At 42.4% G+C, this 22,506-nt stretch overlaps 2 protein-coding genes and 1 pseudogene across 16 annotated transcripts; all 3 read right to left on the reverse strand.

Annotated features, from left to right (window-relative positions):
* Window positions 1–488: 488 nt before the first annotated feature.
* On the reverse strand, window positions 489–5,714 carry LOC130411323 (putative protein FAM47C). Of its 5 annotated transcripts, none has more exons than XM_056735858.1 (13): window positions 5,178–5,695; window positions 4,648–4,733; window positions 4,409–4,537; window positions 4,115–4,264; window positions 3,815–3,961; window positions 3,512–3,634; window positions 3,219–3,371; window positions 2,934–3,080; window positions 2,632–2,754; window positions 2,344–2,496; window positions 2,116–2,213; window positions 1,823–1,940; window positions 489–1,694 (listed from the first exon to the last, which is right to left on the reverse strand). In XM_056735858.1, exons 2-12 carry the CDS (start codon window positions 4,712–4,714, stop codon window positions 1,824–1,826), a joined length of 1,407 nt encoding a protein of 468 aa, XP_056591836.1. In that variant the 5' UTR covers window positions 4,715–4,733; window positions 5,178–5,695; the 3' UTR covers window positions 489–1,694; window position 1,823. The 5 variants fall into 5 exon arrangements, with proteins under 5 accessions (XP_056591836.1, XP_056591834.1, XP_056591833.1 ...); XM_056735856.1 differs by having other exon boundaries at window positions 4,648–4,719; window positions 5,174–5,694; XM_056735855.1 differs by having other exon boundaries at window positions 4,648–4,719; window positions 5,178–5,528.
* A 6,742-nt stretch (window positions 5,715–12,456) lies between these two features.
* LOC130411419 (regucalcin-like) lies at window positions 12,457–14,294 on the reverse strand (annotated as a pseudogene).
* An 807-nt stretch (window positions 14,295–15,101) lies between these two features.
* On the reverse strand, window positions 15,102–22,258 carry LOC130412231 (transcriptional regulatory protein AlgP-like). 11 transcript variants are annotated; one of them, XM_056737448.1, is made up of 8 exons: window positions 21,425–22,258; window positions 20,293–21,056; window positions 20,087–20,145; window positions 19,372–19,522; window positions 19,082–19,234; window positions 16,287–18,951; window positions 15,994–16,111; window positions 15,102–15,865 (listed from the first exon to the last, which is right to left on the reverse strand). In XM_056737448.1, the coding sequence occupies exon 6, from the start codon at window positions 18,281–18,283 to the stop codon at window positions 16,988–16,990; it is 1,296 nt and encodes a 431-aa protein (XP_056593426.1). In that variant the 5' UTR covers window positions 18,284–18,951; window positions 19,082–19,234; window positions 19,372–19,522; window positions 20,087–20,145; window positions 20,293–21,056; window positions 21,425–22,258; the 3' UTR covers window positions 15,102–15,865; window positions 15,994–16,111; window positions 16,287–16,987. The 11 variants fall into 11 exon arrangements, with proteins under 11 accessions (XP_056593426.1, XP_056593419.1, XP_056593421.1 ...); XM_056737441.1 differs by having other exon boundaries at window positions 19,372–20,145; XM_056737443.1 differs by having other exon boundaries at window positions 19,372–19,822; window positions 19,992–21,056.
* Between the last annotated feature and the right edge of the window lie 248 nt (window positions 22,259–22,506).

Here is a 22,506-nt window from a genome sequence, read left to right on the forward strand (position 1 = left end):
ACCTATAAACATACTTTGAAAGCCACACAGCTTACAATGAATGATTTAATTCAGCATTTTCATAGACAAGTGAATTGACTTGTCTAGTGAGTTGCTTGTGAGTAAGTGAGTACAAAACACCATTTACAAGCACCTGTCATTGTTACTGACTAGACCGGACATTTGAACATAAATATTTGTCTGTAACTATTTTATGTCTGACAAAATAAACATTAAGTATATAAATGAATATAAACAACAACACATTTATTGGGCATTCAGTTGTATTAAAATACAGCAAGTTCCGAGAGTAATAGCAAGTACAGCGTGATGACATCACGAACATGCTAATTACCACCGTTAATAGAAGAATATGGCGGATATTTTACAAGCCTGTCCATCCATATAACGGACAATAAAAAAGTCTAAAAAAACCTCTGTTTGCAGCAGGGAAACAATATTGTTTTACGCAGAACAGATGGAGGCACTTTATTCAACATGATTCAGAATGATGTACAATAATAGCATTTATTATTAGAGGAATGTAACACTTCACAAGGGATACGATTCTTCATTAAAGATTTGAATTCATATCTTGGTTTGCAGTTGTTTCAGGTCAAATGTGTGATGTTCCTGTTTTGTGGCAAACAGTGGTCGGTGCAGCCACTCTAGGCAGCGGGCCACTCCAGTCCGGTGCAGCCAGCCACTCCAGTCCGGTGCAGCCAGCCACTCTAGGCAGCCGACCACTCCAGTCCGGAGCAGCCGGCCACTCCAGGCAGCCGGCCACTCCAGTCCGGTATAGCCGGCCACTCCAGTCCGGTGCAGCCGGCCACTCCAGTCCGGTGCAGCCGGCCACTCCAGTCCGGTGCAGCCGGCCACTCCAGGCAGCCAGCCACTCCAGTCCGGAGCAGCCGGCCACTCCAGGCAGCCAGCCACTCCAGTCCGGTGCAGCTGGCCACTCTAGGCAGCCGGCCACTCCAGTCCGGTGCAGCCGGCCACTCCAGTCCGGTGCAGCCGGCCACTCCAGTCCGGTGCAGCCGGCCACTCCAGTCCGGTGCAGCCGGCCACTCCACTCCAGGCAGCCGGCCACTCCAGGCAGCCAGCCACTCCAGTCCGGAGCAGACGGCCACTCCAGGCAGCCTGCCACTCCAGTCCGGTGCAGCTGGCCACTCTAGGCAGCTGGCCACTCCAGTCCGGTGCAGCCGGCCACTCCAGTCCGGTGCAGCCAGCCACTCCAGTCCGGAGCAGCCGGCCACTCCAGGCAGCCAGCCACTCCAGTCCGGAGCAGCCGGCCACTCCAGGCAGCCAGCCACTCCAGGCCGGTGCAGCTGGCCACTCTAGGCAGCCGGCCACTCCAGTCCGGTGCAGCCGGCCACTCCAGTCCGGTGCAGAGGCCACTCTAGGCAGCCAGCCACTCCAGTCTGGTGCAGAGGCCACTCTAGGGAGCCAGCCACTCCAGTCCGGTGCAGCCGGCCACTCCAGGCAGCCAGCCACTCCAGTCTGGTGCAGAGGCCACTCTAGGGAGCCAGCCACTCCAGTCCGGTGCAGCCGGCCACTCCAGGCAGCCAGCCACTCCAGTCTGGTGCAGAGGCCACTCTAGGGAGCCAGCCATTCCAGTCCGGTGCAGCCGGCAACTCCAGGCAGCCAGCCACCCACGTCCACGACAGTCTCCTCTTTTTTTAGCTTCCTTCAGCAGTACGTGTAGCGGCCATATCCTGATGACAATAAAATATAGAGAATTGAGCTCTGATACCTCATGTAATTTAAAAAGCATATTACACAAATCCTTGTGTTGTAATACAAAGTAAAAAACTGTAATGAAGAAAACATATCATACATTTACCTTAACTCTTCTTTCTCCAAAGGATATTCCTTATGTCATCAATTTTCATTTTTTTAAACCTAGATGAGAATGTCTCTCGATCTGCTAAAGAAAGGCTGTTTTGATATTCACGGTCAATCTACAAACAAAAAACAAAACAGATCACAAAACAATTGTTCAATGTGTTTTCATGATAGGGGAGATTTGCTTAATACAAAACACCCTTCTTTTCTACAGAATGTAGACATGTGTATGTAATCCTTGTGCCCATATCACCAAACATCATTTTGATATGACTCATAAGTTGCCGTCACCTTCGCATCTTCTAATATTCTTTTACAGACGAAAGCAAAAGGTCTATCACTTGGTTCCCACAGCTGTATTCTCTTCTGTGGTGGCTCCGCCCTCATTCCTGCAAAACCATTCAAATTATAACACTTACAAACACCTTTTGTATTGTACTTCACACTCAAGCACGTTGTAGGTAAACATTTTGATTCTCACTTTAGCACGGCAGAATGATATTGTTCTCAAAAGCTCACCTGTGAGGTTTGTGGAAGGAAGTTTACACTTCTGGGAACGCTTAAAGTTCCCACATTCCTTCTTCTCTGAGGTTGAGGGAAGAACGTTGTGGCCCTCGGGTTTAATTTGAGGGGTAAAGTCAGATGGTGGATGTGGTGTATGTAGACCAACACCTGCATAACGTCAGATTTATGACACATTACAGTTCAAATGTACCTTTACCTTTACCTTACACCAAAGCTTTATTGTATAAAAAAGTTACAATTTTGATTCTGATGCACAGATCAATATTGGTCTGACAAGCTCACCTCTGACATGTAAGAGGGAGATGTCCTCATATTGCTGCGGACCAGTAATGTTCTGACATGCCTTTGTAATGGCAGGAAGAACTTTACATCTTTTATGTAACTCTGGGTGCTGCACACCTGCACCTGCATAACAAGAGGTTTATTACACATTAAAACAATGAAAACAGACCTTGACACATTTTCCCCATTTTACTCTGAACACTGTCTCAAAAAAAGATCTGGAGCCTTGCTTAAGCCTTTATATAATAAAATGTGACCGTTTTGAATCCGACTGAAGCACGCTTTATATTAGTTTTACTCACCTTTGTAGTTTAAGGGAGAGAGCTGTGCAGCCTGCTGGGAGCCAGTAATGTTCTCATAATCCCTCAAGAGGTCTAGGACAGTTTTGCGGCTCTCGTGATCCATCACTGAGCTTCTGTCAGGTGGATGTGGCCGCAATGCACCAACGCCTGCATTACAGATGTTTATGACATGATTAAAACAGTGGATATGTACTTTAAGTATTTTAATTCACACTTAAGATATTCTACATTCAAAATCGTACAATTCTCACTTTAACACGTCAGATTGATATTGCTTTTGCTCACCTCTGGTGTTTATGAGAGGAAGTTTAGACTTCTGTGACCGCTTAATGTTCCCGCATTCCTGCTTCTCTGAGGTTGAGGGAAGAACGTCGTGGCCCTCGGGTTTAATTTGAGGGGTTAAATCAGATGGTGGATGTGGTGAATGTAGACCAACACCTGCATAACGTCAGATTTATGACACATTACAACAGTTGAAAACTAACTTTACTGTTTTACCTTACACTCAAGACTTCATTATATAGAAAGTAACAATTTTGATTCTGACGCACAGATTAAAATTGGTTTGACAAGCTCACCTATGATGTTTATGGGGGGGAGGTCCTTGGGTTGCTGCAGTGCAGGAATGTTCTGACATGCCTTTGTAATGGCAGGAATAACTTTACATCTTTTATGTAACTCTGGGCGCTGCACACCTGCACCTGCATAACAACAGGTTTATTACACATTAAAACAATGAACACAGACCGTATCACATTTTCCCCATTTTCCACCAAACACTGTCTCAAAAAATGATCTGGAGCCTTGCTTAAGCCTTTATAAAATAAAATGTGACCATTTTGATTCAGACTGTAACACACCAGCTTTCTATTATTACTCACCTGTGTACTTTACAGGAGGGGGATGTCCAACACGCTGCGAGCCAGTAATGTCCCCATAATCCTTCAAGACGTTGAGGATGGTTATGTGGCCGTGGGGATCCCACACAGAGCTTCTGTCAGGTGGATGTGGCCGCGATACACCAACACCTGCATAACAGATTTAGGACATTAAAACCGTTCTTTTTTAATTCTTTCTTTATGTTCTTTATGTATTTTAATTCAAACTTGAGCTTTTCTACACTCAAAATCGTACAATTCTCACTTTAGCACATTAGATCGATATTGCTTTCACAAGCTCACCTCTTTGGTTTAAGGGAGGGAGGTGTTTTGATTGTTTCCCAACAGTAACGTTCCCACAATCCACTGAGACGCCGGAAGGTGCTCTACGACTCACAGGTTTTGTATGGGACCTCATGTCAGGCGGGGGGTGTGGAGAGAACACACCAGCACCTACAAAGCATCAGATTTATGACATTAAAACAGTACAGAATACAGAACTTATGTAGTTTAAATCACACGTTGAAGCTTTTTTACATCGAAGTCTAACAATTCTCACTTTGGCACTTCAGCTTGGCATTAGTTTCTAAAGCTCACCTTTGAAGTCTATGGAGGGACATGTGGACTCTATTCTCCAATAAGCTCTTGAGTTGCCGGAGACGTCTCCAGGGCTCTCAGGTTTTATGTTGGAGCTCCTTTCAGGTGGGGGATGTGGGGTCTCTATTCCTACAAAAAATCAGATTTATATGTGTTTTATTTTACAGTCAAGCTATTTTATATTAATATTTTGGTTCAGACATTAGCACATCAGAGTAATATTACTTTTACAAGCTCACCTGTGATGGTTAAGAAGGGGAGGAGCTCTATGGACTCCGGGTAATGTACTCGCTTGTAATGGGGCATTTTTTCTGCAAAATAAAATCTTTTATTGACAGATTCACGATGACTTTCACTTAAAATCAGGTTTTCAATCGCTGACATATCATAGAAATAACATTTCCTGTTACTCTCCTGTTATGTTTGCGCTCTACAGAGACCTCAATCATCAGATGTACAAATAAAACACAAACAAACGTGATATTAAAATACTAAATAGGTAACGTGTCATTAAAAAGCAAATAACAACTCAAATTTGAGTAATTTATCGTATATTGAAACGGTCATTCCGGTTTAAACACGACACAAACACTGGGGTATTAAACACTTCATAAGTATTGTTACATAAAACAAATGGGGTTTCTTCACTTTATATATAATAAATTAGATATATTCTCCACATATTATCAAATTTACGACCATTTCAAGATAAGATTTTACATTTGACATGAAAATGTTTGTTATTGACTTGTAACGTTAACTTACTCACCGCCCGTTGGTGCTTTACACTCTGTTTCGTCGAAAATCTGAGTTAAAATCTCGCTTAATGCCGATCAGAGATCCCGCAGATCAGAGATCACACAGTTTGGACAAAATATTCTCGGATATTAATCGACTCTCAGTCGGATTGTTCAGAAACAACGAGAAACGCAAAGCTGCTAAACTGACTGAGATCGCGCGACTGATAACGCCGTGATGTCATAGAGTAGAACTTCAGTACAGTTGCTCGCGCTGCAGATAAATTTAAAGTGACAGCGCTTTGTTTATAACAATATAAATAGTGCTTTCCGTTGTTTCTTGATATTAATATCGATCAGATCAGGGATCTAATTGAGGGAGGGGGGGCTGGGGCGGTTACGGACCCCTCATTAGCCCTAAGGCACCGCTCATAGATCTAAAATAAAGAGCTTGGGGGTCCCCTGGTTTTTTATTAAAACTAGATTACTCAGAACCCATAGTTATTTTATCACATTATCACGCTAGAACAAAACAATATTGCTCGTTTTTTGTCCAAAGACGCAAATTAAAGTCCAAACATGCTCAAGTGCGCCACACAGTGTTCAATGAAGACATGTTCAGACTGAATGACACTTGCAGTGTGCCGTTAGGATACTCTCATGTTGAAAGAGTGTTTCTTAAAACTCAGTTCCCAATTTTGTAATAAACTAATCCAAATTACACTTTTGTCTGGCTGAGTCCGAAATCGCATAATTCCAAACTATAAAGTATTGGTCACATTTCTCAAAAATATTGTGCACAAGTGTAGGTGTGGGCTAGTGTAACGGAGTGTAAATTGTTAAATTACTGCATAAATGGGGACAGCGCCATCTGTCTGATGCGTGATGGCATTTAGTGTATGGAATAGGGACCGCCCACAGCAGAGATAACAAGACATGCTGTGGGTAAGTTGTATGTTCTGAGGAGTCGGAGAATTAACAGTTAAAAGTGTCCAAAACACCTAAATAACCCCTTTATTGTGGATTTATCCTGCAATTAACTTGTAAGGTATCTTTTGATGGGTGTTTGGCGTCGAGTGTGTTATTTTATATCGAGTTATTTTGACTTTGTATTACGAGGCACAGTCGCAATTAATTTGTGCATTGTCTTGTGTTTTATGTAGAACTGCTTTATTCTTTGTGAAGTGAAACCCCTATTTCCACGTTTATATCTCCATTGTGCAGGTAATGTGTATAAAATGTATGTATTGTTATAATGTGTTTTATGTAGGGATGTGCGCGAGTACTCGATTAATCGATTTCGCGAACGCATCAGCAGGATCGAGCATGAAAATGATGATCGATTGGCTTTTTTTTTACTATCATTATTTCTGATTGGTTATGCTGGTATTTGGGCGGTAGTCTGATATTTGATTGGTTATGGCTGCGAGAAGTTGTGGTCTAGAGACAAGACCGGAGCACAGAGCGAAAATGGCGTCTAAAGCGCGCAGCGATGTCTGGCAACACTTTGAAAACTTGACGAAAAAACAGTCAAGTGTAAGATGTGCAGCGCCACACTGGTCTACAACTCCACAACGAGTTCGATGCGTTACCATCTTGCACATAAACACAAAAAAGCAGATGATGCCGATGCCACTACCAGCAGTCAGACGAGCATAAGAGATTTCACCATCAAACAGAAATGCGACAAAGGCAGAGCAGAGAAAATGACGCAGCTAATAGCAGAAATGACAGCAGAAGACTTGCTGCCTATTAGTTTTGTTGAAGGTGAAGGTTTTAAACGTTTAATGAATTACGTTGAGCCCCACTATACTGTCCCATAGCGCAAAACGGTCACTGCAAGGATTGATGCTCTAAACGAAAAATGCGCTTGTTCACTAAAAGACAGTCTGTCGAAGCCAGCGCGGGTGGCTATAACTACGGACTCGTGGACCTCGCTAACCGCTGAATCGTATATGACGCTAACCTGTCATTACATAAATGAATGGAAAATTCAAAATGCAGTATTGGAGACGCGAGGTTTTGAGGAAAGACACAAAAGCGCCCTGTAACGGGAGAAGCGCATCCACTACTTTCTGGTTGGCACTTAGTTCAAGCTCACATGCATTTTGTGTAGATAAATACAATTTGTAATATAACATTTACATAATGTGTATCTAGGCTATGTGATAAATTTTATATACAATGCGTCATGAAGAAAAAGCGCTTCAGCTTCACCTCACGCTGTTATTTCTTTTAAATGTTTACTGTGTTAACCACTATTGATGGTGATGTTTAATAATCTGTGTTAATTTAAGTATTTTTTTAATCCTGTCATGTTTCATTGTTTTATCAACAACGTTTTTAACAGGGCTTTAATTAAAATATTTAATTGTCGCTATGACGCCCCTTGCTTAAGCTCCACCCCCGATTAATCGAGTACTCGTTTCTCAAACCTGTGGATTACTCGATATGAAATATGATCAGAAATGCCCATCCCTAGTTTTATGGATTAATTACTTTATTCATGTAGAATGGTACATGATCACCACTGGGTGGGGATGTTTCCCTTTATATTTAATTTAATTTAATTGTTCTGTTTTTCATTGAGTTGATTTGTGATAAATTCACTGAAAATGCATTGTAAATCTGCAACATTGTACTCAATATACGATCACAACGCTAAAAAAAATGATTACATTCATTTAATAGAAAGAGTACTGTTTTAAATAAACAGGAGCAGAGATAACAAGACATGCTGTGGAACTGCTTTATTCTCTGTGAAGTGAAACCCCTATTTCCACGTTTATATCTCCATTGTGCAGACCGCCCAGGCAAGACCGTCACACTAGCAATGCATTTCTAGGGTAGGCCTACACTTAATTTATAAGTAATAATACTTATATTCCTTGGCAATAAAATCAGAAGTGCACTCCTAAGGTGAGATGGTAGAGCAGCTGCCCAAGGTCTCCTTTGTGAAGACATTACAAACATGCAAATTCTGGGAAAACTCATGGAATGTAAAGTTAGCATTACTGATGTTAATGCACCTGTTTCATAACTTAAATTGTTGCGCTTGTTATTACGTCGTGTGGTTAATCTCTGGCCCATGTACACTCCAGTACAGTAGGTGGTGGATATGCACCACAAACGTATTTTGCTCCCCTCCATCAAGAACGAAAAGAAGATCATCAATATGGCCGATCACATTCATACTGCACCCATTCAGGGAAAACAATACGTACTATTTAGCCCCATTGAGTACGTACCTATTAAAATTTAGTTCCTAATCATTTAGTATGCGATTTCGGACTCCAGAGCCATTCTCTAACCAAAAGTACATGGGGTGGCAATCCTTACCTAATGTGTTTAACAGCCATCGAACTACATGATGCACAAATGTAAGTCACTTGACATACTTCCCTGTTAAAAACACTCTGGTCTGGTCTTATCCAGGACACGAACCGTGTGTCACCGAAATACATCCGAAAAAGAGGCTAAACACTCAGAAGACGCTCGAACCACCAAATAAAGAACAATGGATTTTGGATATCAATAATGGATAAGCTTTTATAGGTGGAACCTCGATGTAGATCCTCTGGTTCGTATTATTAACTCATCTCTTTCATTAGGATATGTCCCTTAAGCGTATAAGGTGGCTGTAATTAGGCCCCTTATCAAAAAACCTCAACTTGACCCTAGGGAATTAGTTAACTAAACTTCCATTTCTAAAGTACTTGAAAAGGTCGTTTCATCACAGCTATGTTTCTTCCTCCAAAGGAATGATATCTGTGAAAAATTCCAGTCAGGATTTAGAGCACATCACAGTACAGAGACTTCTCTGATCAGAGTAACAAATGATTTGCTTCTGGCATCTGATCATGGCTGTATCTTGTTTCTTGTGCTGTTAGATCCTAGTGCCGCTTTTGACACGATTGACCACAGCATACTTTTATATTGACTTGAAAATGATGTGGGCATTAGTGAAATAGCATTAAAATGGTTTCGTTCATACCTAACATAGTCTAACAGTTTTCGCACTGCACAACTCTACCTCTAGGAGGTAGAATGAAGAGACGCAAATTAAGTTTTTACTGTGATGCTGATGATACTCAGCTCTACATTTCCTTGAGGCCTCATGAAACACAGCATTTCACCAGCAAGCAACTTTTTATTGTTGAACTCGGATAAAACAGAAGTCTTACTTATCCGCCATACCTAACCACCAAGAATACTGCTTGATTATTGAGGGATGCTCAATGAAACCCACTCCGTAGACTAGGAATCTGGGCATTTTATTCAATAGTTATCCGTCACTTGAAAACCACGATGCCAACACCTGCAAAACGGGCTTTTTTTCGTTTTAAGAATATTACATGTACATTTAGTCACTTTTATCCAAAGCGACTTACAAAGAGTTTAGGGAGCATAAGCGATATGTCATACAGGAGCAATAATACAATACATGATAATATGCTAATACAAAGTTACTAGTTTCAACAAAAGCTAGACCAATACCTGTTAAGGGAAAGAAAGTATCACAGAAGAGGCTTTAAGTCGCTTTTTGAATGTTGTGAGAGATGAGGTTGGCCGGGCCGAGTTAGGAAGATTGTTCCACCAGGAAGGAGTTGTAAAGGAGAATGAGTGAGAAGGCTATTTGCTGACCTATGAGAAGGCAATACAAGACGCTGCTGGTTTGCTGAATGCAGAGATCTTGATGGGTGTAGGAGTGTAGGAGGGTGTGAAAGTATGCCGGTGCAGATCCAGTGTTAGTCCTGTAGGCAAGATTTAGTGGCTTGAATCTGATACAGGCTTCAACTGGTTGCCAGTGGAGAGAGATGAAAAGGGGTGTCACATGAGCCCTTTGGGCAGTTGGAAGACGAGGCGTGCTGCTGCGTTCTGAACCAGCTGGAGTGGTTTGATAGCCTTTGCAGGAAGCCCAGCAAGGAGAGCATTGCAGTAGTCCAACCACGTGATTACCAGGGCCTGGGCAAGGAGTTGTGCCGCATGCTCAGTGAGATAGGGTCTTAGCATTCTAATGTTGAATAAGGTATATCGGCATGACCCCGTTGTCTTTGTAATGTGATCTTTGAAGGACAGCTGTTCATCAAATATGACTCAGAGGTTCCTGGATTTTTTGGAAGGAGTAATTGTGGTATTGCAAAGTTGGATGGTGAGAGCGTGTTGCACCGTGGGGTGTTCCGGAAACAGAAGTAGTTCTGTTTTAGTTAATCAACATTTTCATGACATCAAGACTAGATTATTGTAATGCACTGTAAGACGGTTGCCCTAAAGGTTTCTAAAACTCCAACTAGTTACAAAACATGGCAGCTAGAGCTCTTACATGAACAAAAAATTATGAGCATTTTAGCCCTCTCTTGTTAACATTGCATCGGTTACTTATTTTACTTTAAAAATAACATATTAACTTTAAAATCTTAGATGTCGACAGATTCATCGATTTAGCCGATTAATCGGCACCGAGAACGATAATTTGAACTAAAAGCGACCTCTGGAGCTGGAAATAAAACTGACAGCCTGTGTGGTTTGGAGATGCAAGACCACAGTCGGAGCCGAATGCATCATGTGGAGGTTTAAAAGTTTCACAATGACAAGGTAGAGCCAGTTGCAAACAGAATTAAGAGCAGAGGTAGATAAAACACAGTTTAGGTGACCAGTTTGTGACAAGAGTACAGAAAAGCCATCACAAATGATTTTATGTTTTTTATTAAACTCTACTCATGGTAAACATAATGAAGATCGCATAAACACAAACAAATAAATGAAACTGTGAACAGTGAGCAGTGAACCCTTCTCCTTATAGAGTTTGAATGTTGTAGTGACTGGATCATTGAGAGGAAACCCATAAACCCCCTCTCTCCCTTTGTCCTGGTTTTCTCCAGGGGTCTGGTTTTAGGTTTTGAACTCTCACCGAGAGTCTGATAACCCTTTGGTTTCTCTGTAGAATATTTACTACTCCTAAGCTTCAAAGCATTGGTGAGAAGTATCTCTATCATCTCTAACTTAACATCTAAGGGCTAACCAGACAAACTTCTCTAATAAATAGGAACGTATGTGATTTAAGCTATCCTTTTCTATATAATAGTAAAAGAGTGCATGGAGGCTACGTGAGAAACACTTTTAGAAGGAGAATAAAGACATGAACTAAAAGAAAATAATAAACAAACCCCCTTTCAGCTGCAACAGCCGCAAGAAAGCTGAAATGTTTTCAGAGGTTGCAGTCACAACTTGATGCTGCTATTTTTTCATCTCAGTTCAGTAAAACAGCACTTTAGTTTTCTATTAAAGTTTTTGTTGTTGAAATGAATGTATGTTCAATGCAAGTTTAGAGATTAGGGCATTTTGCAACTTTTTCTTCACTGTTGTCAGTCATTGCTATGCCATCATATAGATATGAAAAGACATCTTTATTTCTTTGGTCTGCCAAAAACAATTGATTCATGTTTGTAGGAATTTAATTGTCCGGATCGATCACAGAATCAGTGATGGAAAAATGGAAAAAACCTGTGTGCCATAGGCTACTTCTCGCCAACTGACCAACAGCTCATAATCCAAACATATGAAGAGGTAAGACATATTTAAAAAGGTAAAAACGGCTCCTATAATAAAACAAAGAGAAAAAGCCTGGCACACAATAGTGGACTGATTGAAAGTGTAAGTACTCAAAAACACTGAGTCAATTTCAAAGCTGTGAAATCAATATTTACATTTGCCAACCCCTGACTTTGATAAATACATGCAGAAATGTATAAATAATTATTCAATTATTTATTTCTGTGTGAATGTATTTATTTAATGATTTATCTCTGCCTTTATGCGTGTATTTATTTATTTCTTAATTATGCATGTATTTATGTCTTGATTAATGTATTTATACTTATTTATGCATACGTTTAGTTATTCGTTCATTTATTTATTCTTAAGTCATTTTTCGTCCTCCATAGAGATCAGCCTATTTGTTTGAACCTAAAGACAGGATTTATTCAGCAGCTAAAACACAATAGGAAACCTTTACAACTGTACATAATTACTAAACAATGCTCTCTACTGGTGAAGGGGTGTAAACAATTACTTTACGGAAAAGTAAAAGCCATTTAAAATGTACTTACTGAATTGTTAAATAACACCTTGTTAAAAGTGCTACACAAACATATATTACTGAATATTGTTTGGCGTTGTATAAACAGACTTTACAAATATTATTATTATACAATTATTAGACTGATTGACGTGATGACGACCTCTAGTGGTAGAGGTCATCTAGTAGTAAAAGACATCCATCCGTTTCTTAAAATAAAAACTCAAAAAGAATCTTGAGACAATTGAATAAAGTGATGATTTATTAACGAGTTCACATAACCCCCAAGTGTAACATTTGTGAAAGAGGATAAATGAGTATAATGTGGCTTCGAAGCATGATTTGTAATATTATGGAACATTTTTCCATTACACTAGATGTCCTAAAAGACATGTTTCAAATTGAATAGAGAGTTTGCTTTTTCAAATGTGTACATCAAATGCTGTCATTTCATTGGTTAGGTGGTGAAAAGAATAACAGCACACCCTTATAAAACAAAATAACTTTATTTGGAGGCGTATGCAAAGTGCTATGGTCTGTGAAATATCAATATGATTAAAACTCTATAATATTGTAAAATACCAAAAAAGTCAATTCAGCGTTTTCTTCACTTTCTCAGGTTATATTAAAGATTCACACAAGAATAAAATCCACCTTTTCCCCCAAACCTGGTTGCACACAGCATCTTTAAAATCATATATTTGTTTTCAAATCAACATGGATCCCCATTTTAATGCTGGTATTATTGTGCACTGTTCCTGTTATTTTAAAATGAGCATTTCTTTAAAATATTGTTACCTTCTTTTAAACCTTCATGCCTTAATCCTGAGATGTGACACCTTCCCTCTCCTAATCCAAAAAGCTGATGGAAAGTCTCATCCTACATTTAGAAGATCTTGTTTAACTTCAAAGTATTTTCCAATGTCGAATACCATGAAACAGAGGTTTTCATCTATCCTATGGGTGTATTAAAGCCACGGTTGCAGTTAGAACGGTGGTAAAATAATCAACGTTGTTTTGGCAGAAATATTGTGACGGTTTAGTAAGCATCATCGCTGTCTTCATGGCTTTTATCCAGTATATGAGAATGATGGAATAACCGTCACTCCTATACCAGTATCCTGCGGTGAGAATAAAGGATATTATGTGTTAGTTATGTCACCCTGTGATGTCACCTTATGTGTTATGTCACCTTAAATATGCAGCCAGCCACAGGCTGTTTGGCCAGTGAATCTTCATCCATGTCTTTATACGCTGTGGTGGTGACGTACAGATCAGTGTGATCCTTCCCACCTGAACAACATGAGATGATCTTCTTCTGGCAGTTTTACTGTCTGCAGTAGTGTACCTGAAAGAAGTCGGTGAACAACATGAGATGATCTTCTTCTGGCAGTTTTACTGTCTGCAGTAGTGCACCTGAAAGAAGTCGGTGAACAACATGAGATGGTCTTCTTCTGGCAGTTTTACTGTATGCAGTCGTGTGCCTGAAAAGTCGGTTAACTAAGTGTTGGCCAAAAGTCATTCCAATAAATGGCCTAAAAATGTATTAGTGTGGTTCATTTTCCTCCAGCAACACGAACACACATGGCAAAGGCTTTTACAAACTCACACACCTGTTTGTGGGTCAATGCGCAAATCTCTTCCTCCATTGTAGCAGGCGACCAACAGATGCCGTCTGGGGCTGTCGATGTGGTGAAGATCCGGTGATCCAGTGAATGTTTGAGGTCCAAACTGTTGGAGAACTGCCTACCTGGTCTGAATGATGAACGGTCTGGATTAAGCATGTACTGAGACCCCTGTTTCCTCTCCACCACGGCCGGCGGCAGTTCTATTCCCTTGGTACCAGGACACGTTGGGGGAAGCGTGGGTACAATAACATTACCTGCAATACATTACACTTTTATGTAACTATACACTTAGCATACAGCAAACCCTAATGCACTGTATCATTGTAGAGTCACTCTGATTATATACCTGCCAAGAACCTCACAGCTGGATCTACTTTTCCATCATTGAAGCAAGAGTTGTGCTTTTCCTTGTCCAGCTGAGCAGATGTTGTAATGTTGTGCATGACCCGGTCAACAAACGCAAAGCACATTCCCTCCGTGATGACGCAACCACCTGCCTTTCGTACCAGAGATCTTACATGTTTCTCGGTAAAGTCTTAGAACACATTAGAAGTGTGTTTGTCAAACCATGTCATAACAGATTTATATTGTGTGAACTGTCTCTTTAAATTTTGAACACAGACCAGACATTGACTTCTAAAGGTTCTAAACACTTGGGAGATCTTGTAAAAAAGAGAAAATTAAAGGATTAAAGAAACTGACAAATACAGTGTTTATGTATCAGAATTAATTGTTAAATAAGTCTTTGTTTTTATTGACTCTACCACAACCTATAAACATACTTTGAAAGCCCCACAGCTTACAATGAATGATTTAATTCAGCATTTTCTTAGACAAGTGAATTGACTTGTCTAGTGAGTTGCTTGTGAGTGAGTACAAAACACCATTTACAAGCACCTGGCATTGTTACTGACTGGACCGGACATATGAACATAAATATTTGTCTTTAATTATTTTATGTCCGACAACATAAACATTAAGTATATAAATGAATATAAACAACAACGCATTTATTGACTTCAGTTGTATTAAAATACAGCAAGTTCCGAGAGTAATAGCAAGTACAGCGTGATGACATCACGAACATGCTAATTACCACCGTTAATAGAAGATTATGGCGGATATTTTACAAGCCTGTCCATCAATATAACGGACAATAAAAAAGTCTAAAAAAACCTCTGTTTGCAGCAGGGAAACAATATTGTTTTACGCAGAACAGATGGAGGCACTTTATTCAACATGATTCAGAATGATGTACAATAATAGCATTTATTATTAGAGGAATGTAACACTTCACAAGGGATACGATTCTTCTTTAAAGATTTGAATTCATATCTTGGTTTGCAGTTGTTTCAGGTCAAATGTGTGATGTTCCTGTTTTGTGGCAAACAGTGGTCGGTGCAGCCACTCTAGGCAGCGTGCCACTCCAGTCCGGTGCAGCCGGCCACTCCCGGCAGCCAGCCACTCCGGTCCGGTGCAGCGGGCCACTCCAGTCCGGTGCAGCCAGCCACTCCAGTCCGGTGCAGCCAGCCACTCTAGGCAGCCGGCCACTCCAGTCCGGTATAGCCAGCCACTCCAGTCCGGTGCAGCCGGCCACTCCAGTCCGGTGCAGCCGGCCACTCCAGTCCGGTGCAGCTGGCCACTCCAGTCCGGTGCAGCCGGCCACTCCAGTCCGGTGCAGCCGGCCACTCCAGTCCGGTGCAGCCGGCCACTCCAGTCCGGTGCGCCGGCCACTCTAGGCAGCCAGCCACTCCAGAGCAGCCGGCAGCCAGCCACTCCAGTCCGGTGCAGCCGGCCAATCTAGGCAGCCAGCCACTCCAGTGCAGCCGGCAGCCAGCCACTCCAGTCCGGTGCAGCCGGTCCCTCCAGGCACCCAGCCATTCCAGTCCACTCCAGGTAGCCACTCCCGGCAGCCAGCCACTCCAGTCCGGTGCAGCCGGCCACTCCAGGAAGCCAGCCACCCACGTCTCCTCTTTTTTTAGCTTCCTTCAACAGTACTTGTAGCAGCCATATCCTGATGACAATAAAATATAGAGAATTGAGCTCTGATACCTCATGTAATTTAAAAAGCATATTACACAAATCCTTGTGTTGTAATACAAAGTAAAAAACTGTAATGAAGAAAACATATCATACATTTACCTTAACTCTTCTTTCTCCAAAGGATATTCCTTATGTCATCAATTTTCATTTTTTTAAACCTAGATGAGAATGTCTCTCGATCTGCTAAAGAAAGGCTGTTTTGATATTCACGGTCAATCTGCAAACAAAAAACAAAACAGATCACAAAACAATTGTTCAATGTGTTTTCATGATAGGGGAGATTTGCTTAATACAAAACACCCTTCTTTTCTACAGAATGTAGACATGTGTATGTAATCCTTGTGCCCATATCACCAAACATCATTTTGATATGACTCATAAGTTGCACTCACCTTCGCATCTTCTAATATTCTTTTACAGACGAAAGCAAAAGGTCTGTCACGGCACGTATGAGCAGAACCCAGATGCAAGGCAGATGGAGGTGACAAAGACTTTTATTAAATAAAACAAAACCCACGATGGGGCAAAACAGAGACTGATACTAAACAGAAAACTTTCCACGAGGGGAACAAACAAAACAAGGTAGCGAAAAAGTCTAAAAACACGAAACACACCGACAGAAACCACGGGGAGGAAACTCATACAAAACTTCAAACAGGTAACAGGGTAATCCAAATATCCTCCGGAACATGGGGCAAGGCTAGAAAGACAAATACAATACAATGAACCGAACAAGGTGTGAGGGGAAACAGAGATATTAAATAGGGACATAATAACGAGGGGAGATTGCACAGGGACGGAGAAGGGCAGGTGACAAGACTAAACACTAATGGGAGACAGGTGACGGAGATAACACACTAAAGGAGCCTAACGGAGAAACAAGGGGGCGGAGCTTAACGGAACACAGGATGACACGCGGCGAATTATCCAAACATACCGCCACGTGTCTCCACATGAAACAAAACATACACACAAGACATGATACTGTAGCAACCCTGTCCCAAGGCACGAAATCCAAGAACAGAAAGGACAGGATCGTCACAGTACCCCCGCTCCAAGAGCCGATCACCGAGCGGCCAAAAACAACAAAAAATCAGCGGGACAAAATAGACAAGAACGAAGACAGACACCACACAGACAAAACACAACAAACTAGGGGCAGGGCCGACATAACTATGAAGGGGTTGGGGTTAGACAATAAGATAAACATCAAAGGGAAGGGAGGGGGGGGAATAGGCAGACCAAACTTGGGAACGCTAGGCATGGGTGGGACATGATGAGGGAACCTAGGAAGACCGGGCGAGGCTGGTGGGGACTTGGGAGAGCTGGGGTGAGGGGTGTGTCCAAACAAATAAGGAAAAGTACAATGTGCCGGCTGGGCGGCCGGCTGAGAATCCGGCGGCTGGGCGGCCGGCTGAGAATCCGGCGGCTGGGCGGCCGGCTGAGAATCCGGCGGCTGGGCGGCCGGCTGAGAATACGGCGGCTGGGCGGCCGGCTGAGAATACGGCGGCTGGGCGGCCGGCTGAGAATACGGCGGCTGGGCGGCCGGCTGAGAATACGGCGGCTGGGCGGCCGGCTGAGAATACGGCGGCTGGGCGGCCGGCTGAGAATACGGCGGCTGGGCGGCCGGCTGAGAATCCGGAAGAGAATCCGGCTGGGCGGCCGGCTGAGAATCCGGAAGAGAATCCGGCTGGACGGCCGGAAGAGAATCCGGCTGGACGGCCGGCTGAGAATCCGGCTGGACGGCCGGCTGAGATTCCGGCTGGACGGCCGGCTGAGATTCCGGCTGGACGGCCGGCTGAGATTCCGGCTGGACCGGACTGGACACCGGCTGGGACGGACACCACGCCTCTCTCCGTTGCTTCTTCCTTTTAAGGCGGGCCACCGGACTGGTGGTTTGCTGCAACAGTGAGACGAAGGGCACGGCAAGCACCGACCGGGATTCCTCCGACGAGGGCCCCCAAGGCTCTCTCCTCCCATGTCCGCCAAGGAGTCCTGCTGGTGGCGGAGAGGAGTCAGGGGTCAAGGTGACAACCGGAACCCCGACTTGAGAGGGGTCGTTCTCTGGGGTAGGTCCCGGCCCCGTGAGAGGCTCCGCCACGGGTAGCGCCCTGGACTCCTCACGATCCATAGCGATCCGGAGGCAGTCCACGAAGCCCAGAGCACTCGTCATGCGCATGTCAGCCTGCACAAAGGGTTCATCCAGGCAGCCGTTGAAGATTGCCTTCAACTCTGCCTCCGTGAAATCCGTGCTTTGCGCAATGGACAGGAAGTCTGTGGCGAGCTCTCTCACGGGGATACCCCTCTGCCGGAATCCACACAGGATACGAGTCTGGTAAGCACGCATGGAGTCGGTTGCTGCCCGCTGGGTTCTTTTGGTTCGGTTCATTCTGTCACGGCACGTATGAGCAGAACCCAGATGCAAGGCAGATGGAGGTGACAAAGACTTTTATTAAATAAAACAAAACCCACGATGGGGCAAAACAGAGACTGATACTAAACAGAAAACTTTCCACGAGGGGAACAAACAAAACAAGGTAGCGAAAAAGTCCAAAAACACGAAACACACCGACAGAAACCACGGGGAGGAAACTCATACAAAACTTCAAACAGGTAACAGGGTAATCCAAATATCCTCCGCAACATGGGGCAAGGCTAGAAAGACAAATATAATACGATGAACCGAACAAGGTGTGAGGGGAAAAAGAGATATTAAATAGGGACATAATAACGAGGGGAGATTGCACAGGGACGGAGAAGGGCAGGTGACAAGACTAAACACTAATGGGAGACAGGTGACGGAGATAACACACTAAGGGAGCCTAACGGAGAAACAAGGGGGCGGAGCTTAACGGAACACAGGATGACACGCGGCGAATTATCCAAACATACCGCCACGTGTCTCCACATAAAACAAAACATACACACAAGACATGATACTGTAGCAACCCTGTCCCAAGGCACGAAATCCAAGAACAGAAAGGACAGGATCGTCACAAGGTCTATCACTTGGTTCCCACAGCTGTATTCTCTTCTGTGGTGGCTCCGCCCTCAGTCCTGCAAAACCATTCAAATTATAACACTTACAAACACCTTTTGTATTGTACTTCACACTCAAGCACGTTGTAGGTAAACATTTTGATTCTCACTTTAGCACGGCAGAATGATATTGTTCTCAAAAGCTCACCTCTGAGGTTTGTGGAAGGAAGTTTACACTTCTGGGAACGCTTAAAGTTCCCACATTCCTTCTTCTCTGAGGTTGAGGGAAGAACGTTGTGGCCCTCGGGTTTTATTTGAGGGGTAAAGTCAGATGGTGGATGTGGTGAATGTAGACCAACACCTGCATAACGTCAGATTTATGACACATTACAGTTCAAATGTACCTTTACAGTTTTACCTTACACCAAAGCTTTATTGTATAAAAAAGTTACAATTTTGATTCTGATGCACAGATTAATATTGGTCTGACAAGCTCACCTCTGACATGTAAGAGGGAGATGTCCTCATATTGCTGCGGACCAGTAAAGTTTTGACAGGCCTTTGTAATGGCAGGAAGAACTTTACATCTTTTATGTAACTCTGGGTGCTGCACACCTGCACCCAGGGGTGCCGCCAGAAATTCTGGGCCCTATGGAAACCAACATTTCTGGGCCCCCTACATTTTTTACAGATAAAATTTAACCCAATAAACATGCCCTGTATACTTAAAAAAAGATACTTAGCACATTGCATAGTTAAAATGTCTAAAGATGAGTACAAGGCCTACAAAAACAAGAATTTTTTTTAGAAATATGTACTTGTTTACATAAAAGGGAGAACATTTATTATCTCAATTGCAATTGCAAGCACAAGAGAACATTATGTATTGACATATACTTAACATGAACAAGCTTTAGCTGGGTCAAACTGCTCATTCAGGAAACATCAGCTACAGTAGAGACACGTTTTATTCAATTTTATATTATATTTTTCTGGGGCATTTTATTCATATTAAGAACGTCAAGTTTGACAGTATCGATCTTAGCAGCCGCACTGTCACTTCACAGAACACACGACACGGCAAACTAATTTTGAAATTTTTGAAGAGTGTAGATTACTTTTTGTTTTGCGAAGTTATCATCATGTGGCGAACACAGTAGATAAGACGTGTTTAGAGGCTTCAATCTTCGCGAAGTTTCGCGCTCAGGCTCACCTTGTTCGGCTGAGACGGGGACGGGGGACGTGGGTGTGCAGCAGCCGCTGAATCTGTGTCTACGAGACATGATAACCCGTCCCGGAGACAGCAGAGATGTTATTATTGTTGGATGTAAATCATAATTCTTTACTAAGCTCGCTAGATAAAAGCAGGTCATGTAGCAACAAAAATAAGTTTTGGAATACAGGAATATGGCAAGCTACCTTTCTTTTTGAAAAACTGTGTGACATACTGTCGACTTTGGCGTTCTCTGTCTTCTCTTGACTTCTTTTCCTTCCGTTTTTGTTTCCCTGACTTTTGATGTGACGTGTCTGCGTGTGTCACTGTCTGCGGCAAGTCCAATAAGCAAGAGATGCTACACTAGCGAGCGCAGGTGGAATGAACCATTGTGAGAGGGAGCAGGGAGGGTTGTGACCGAAACAGTAAATACATTATTTGTTTTTTAAATATTAAATCTATGGTCAAAACGGACAAAATACACATTTAGTGCACGAGGGGCCCTAGCATATTTAATGTATGTATTAAAAAAAAGAAAAGAAATAGGAAAATAAAAAGGGGGTCTGCTCTTCTGGGCCCTAAATCAGGCTGGGCCCTTAGAATCGTCCTAACCTTCCACCCCTTTACGGCGCCCATGCCTGCACCTGCATAACAAGAGGTTTATTACACATTAAAACAATGAAAACAGACCTTGACACATTTTCCCCATTTTACTCTGAACACTGTCTCAAAAAAAGATCTGGAGCCTTGCTTAAGCCTTTATATAATAAAATGTGACCGTTTTGAATCCGACTGAAGCACGCTTTATATTAGTTTTACTCACCTTTGTAGTTTAAGGGAGAGAGCTGTGCAGCCTGCTGGGAGCCAGTAATGTTCTCATAATCCCTCAAGAGGTCTAGGACAGTTTTGTGGCTCTCGTGATCCATCACTGAGCTTCTGTCAGGTGGATGTGGGCGCAATGCACCAACGCCTGCATTACAGATGTTTATGACATGATTAAAACAGTGGATATGTACTTTAAGTATTTTAATTCACACTTAAGATATTCTTCATTCAAAATCGTACAATTCTCACTTTAACACGTCAGATTGATATTGCTATCAATATTGCTAGTAATTTATCGTATATTGAAACGGTCATTCCGGTTTAAACACGACACAAACACTGGGGTATTAAACACTTCATAAGTATTGTTACATAAAACACATAGCGTTTCTTCACTTTATTTATAATAAATTAGATATATTCTCCACATATTATCAAATTTACGACCATTTCAAGATAAGATTTTACATTTGACATGAAAATGTTTGTTATTGACTTGTAACGTTAACTTACTCATCGCCCGTTGGTGCTTTACACTCTGTTTCGTCGAAAATCTGAGTTAAAATCTCGCTTAATGCCGATCAGAGATCCCGCAGATCAGAGATCACACAGTTTGGACAAAATATTCTCGGATATTAATCGACTCTCAGTCGGATTGTTCAGAAACAACGAGAAACGCAAAGCTGCTAAACTGACTGAGATCGCGCGACTGATAACGCCGTGATGTCATAGAGTAGAACTTCAGTACAGTTGCTCGCGCTGCAGATAAATTTAAAGTGACAGCGCTTTGTTTATAACAATATAAATAGTGCTTTCCGTTGTTTCTTGATATTAATATCGATCAGATCAGGGATCTAATTGAGGGAGGGGGGGCTGGGGCGGTTACGGACCCCTCATTAGCCCTAAGGCACCGCTCATAGATCTAAAATAAAGAGCTTGGGGGTCCCCTGGTTTTTTATTAAAACTAGATTACTCAGAACCCATAGTTATTTTATCACATTATCACGCTAGAACAAAACAATATTGCTCGTTTTTTGTCCAAAGACGCAAATTAAAGTCCAAACATGCTCAAGTGCGCCACACAGTGTTCAATGAAGACATGTTCAGACTGAATGACACTTGCAGTGTGCCGTTAGGATACTCTCATGTTGAAAGAGTGTTTCTTAAAACTCAGTTCCCAATTTTGTAATAAACTAATCCAAATTACACTTTTGTCTGGCTGAGTCCGAAATCGCATAATGCCAAACTATAAAGTATTGGTCACATTTCTCAAAAATATTGTGCACAAGTGTAGGTGTGGGCTAGCAATGCATTTCTAGGGTAGGCCTACACTTAATTTATAAGTAATAATACTTATATTCCTTGGCAATAAAATCAGAAGTGCACTCCTAAGGTGAGATGGTAGAGCAGCTGCCCAAGGTCTCCTTTGTGAAGACATTACAAACATGCAAATTCTGGGAAAACTCATGGAATGTAAAGTTAGCATTACTGATGTTAATGCACCTGTTTCATAACTTAAATTGTTGCGCTTGTTATTACGTCGTGTGGTTAATCTCTGGCCCATGTACACACCAGTACAGTAGGTGGTGGATATG

Source organism: Triplophysa dalaica, chromosome 22, assembly GCF_015846415.1.
Source record: "Triplophysa dalaica isolate WHDGS20190420 chromosome 22, ASM1584641v1, whole genome shotgun sequence".
NCBI lineage: Eukaryota > Metazoa > Chordata > Actinopteri > Cypriniformes > Nemacheilidae > Triplophysa > Triplophysa dalaica.

Bases quoted from the DNA above. Each gene is read 5' to 3' on its own strand.
- LOC130411323 (XM_056735858.1), bottom strand. From the start codon at position 4,714: ATGCCCCATTACAAGCGAGTACATTACCCGGAGTCCATAGAGCTCCTC. The intron at 2,755-2,933 runs GTGAGTAAAACT...CTTGTTATGCAG, and splicing joins CTCTCCCTTAAACTACAAAG to GTGCAGGTGTGCAGCACCCA. The intron at 1,941-2,115 runs GTGACGGCAACT...TTTTGTTTGTAG, and splicing joins GAATATTAGAAGATGCGAAG to ATTGACCGTGAATATCAAAA.
- LOC130412231 (XM_056737448.1), bottom strand. From the start codon at position 18,283: ATGAACCGAACCAAAAGAACCCAGCGGGCAGCAACCGACTCCATGCGT.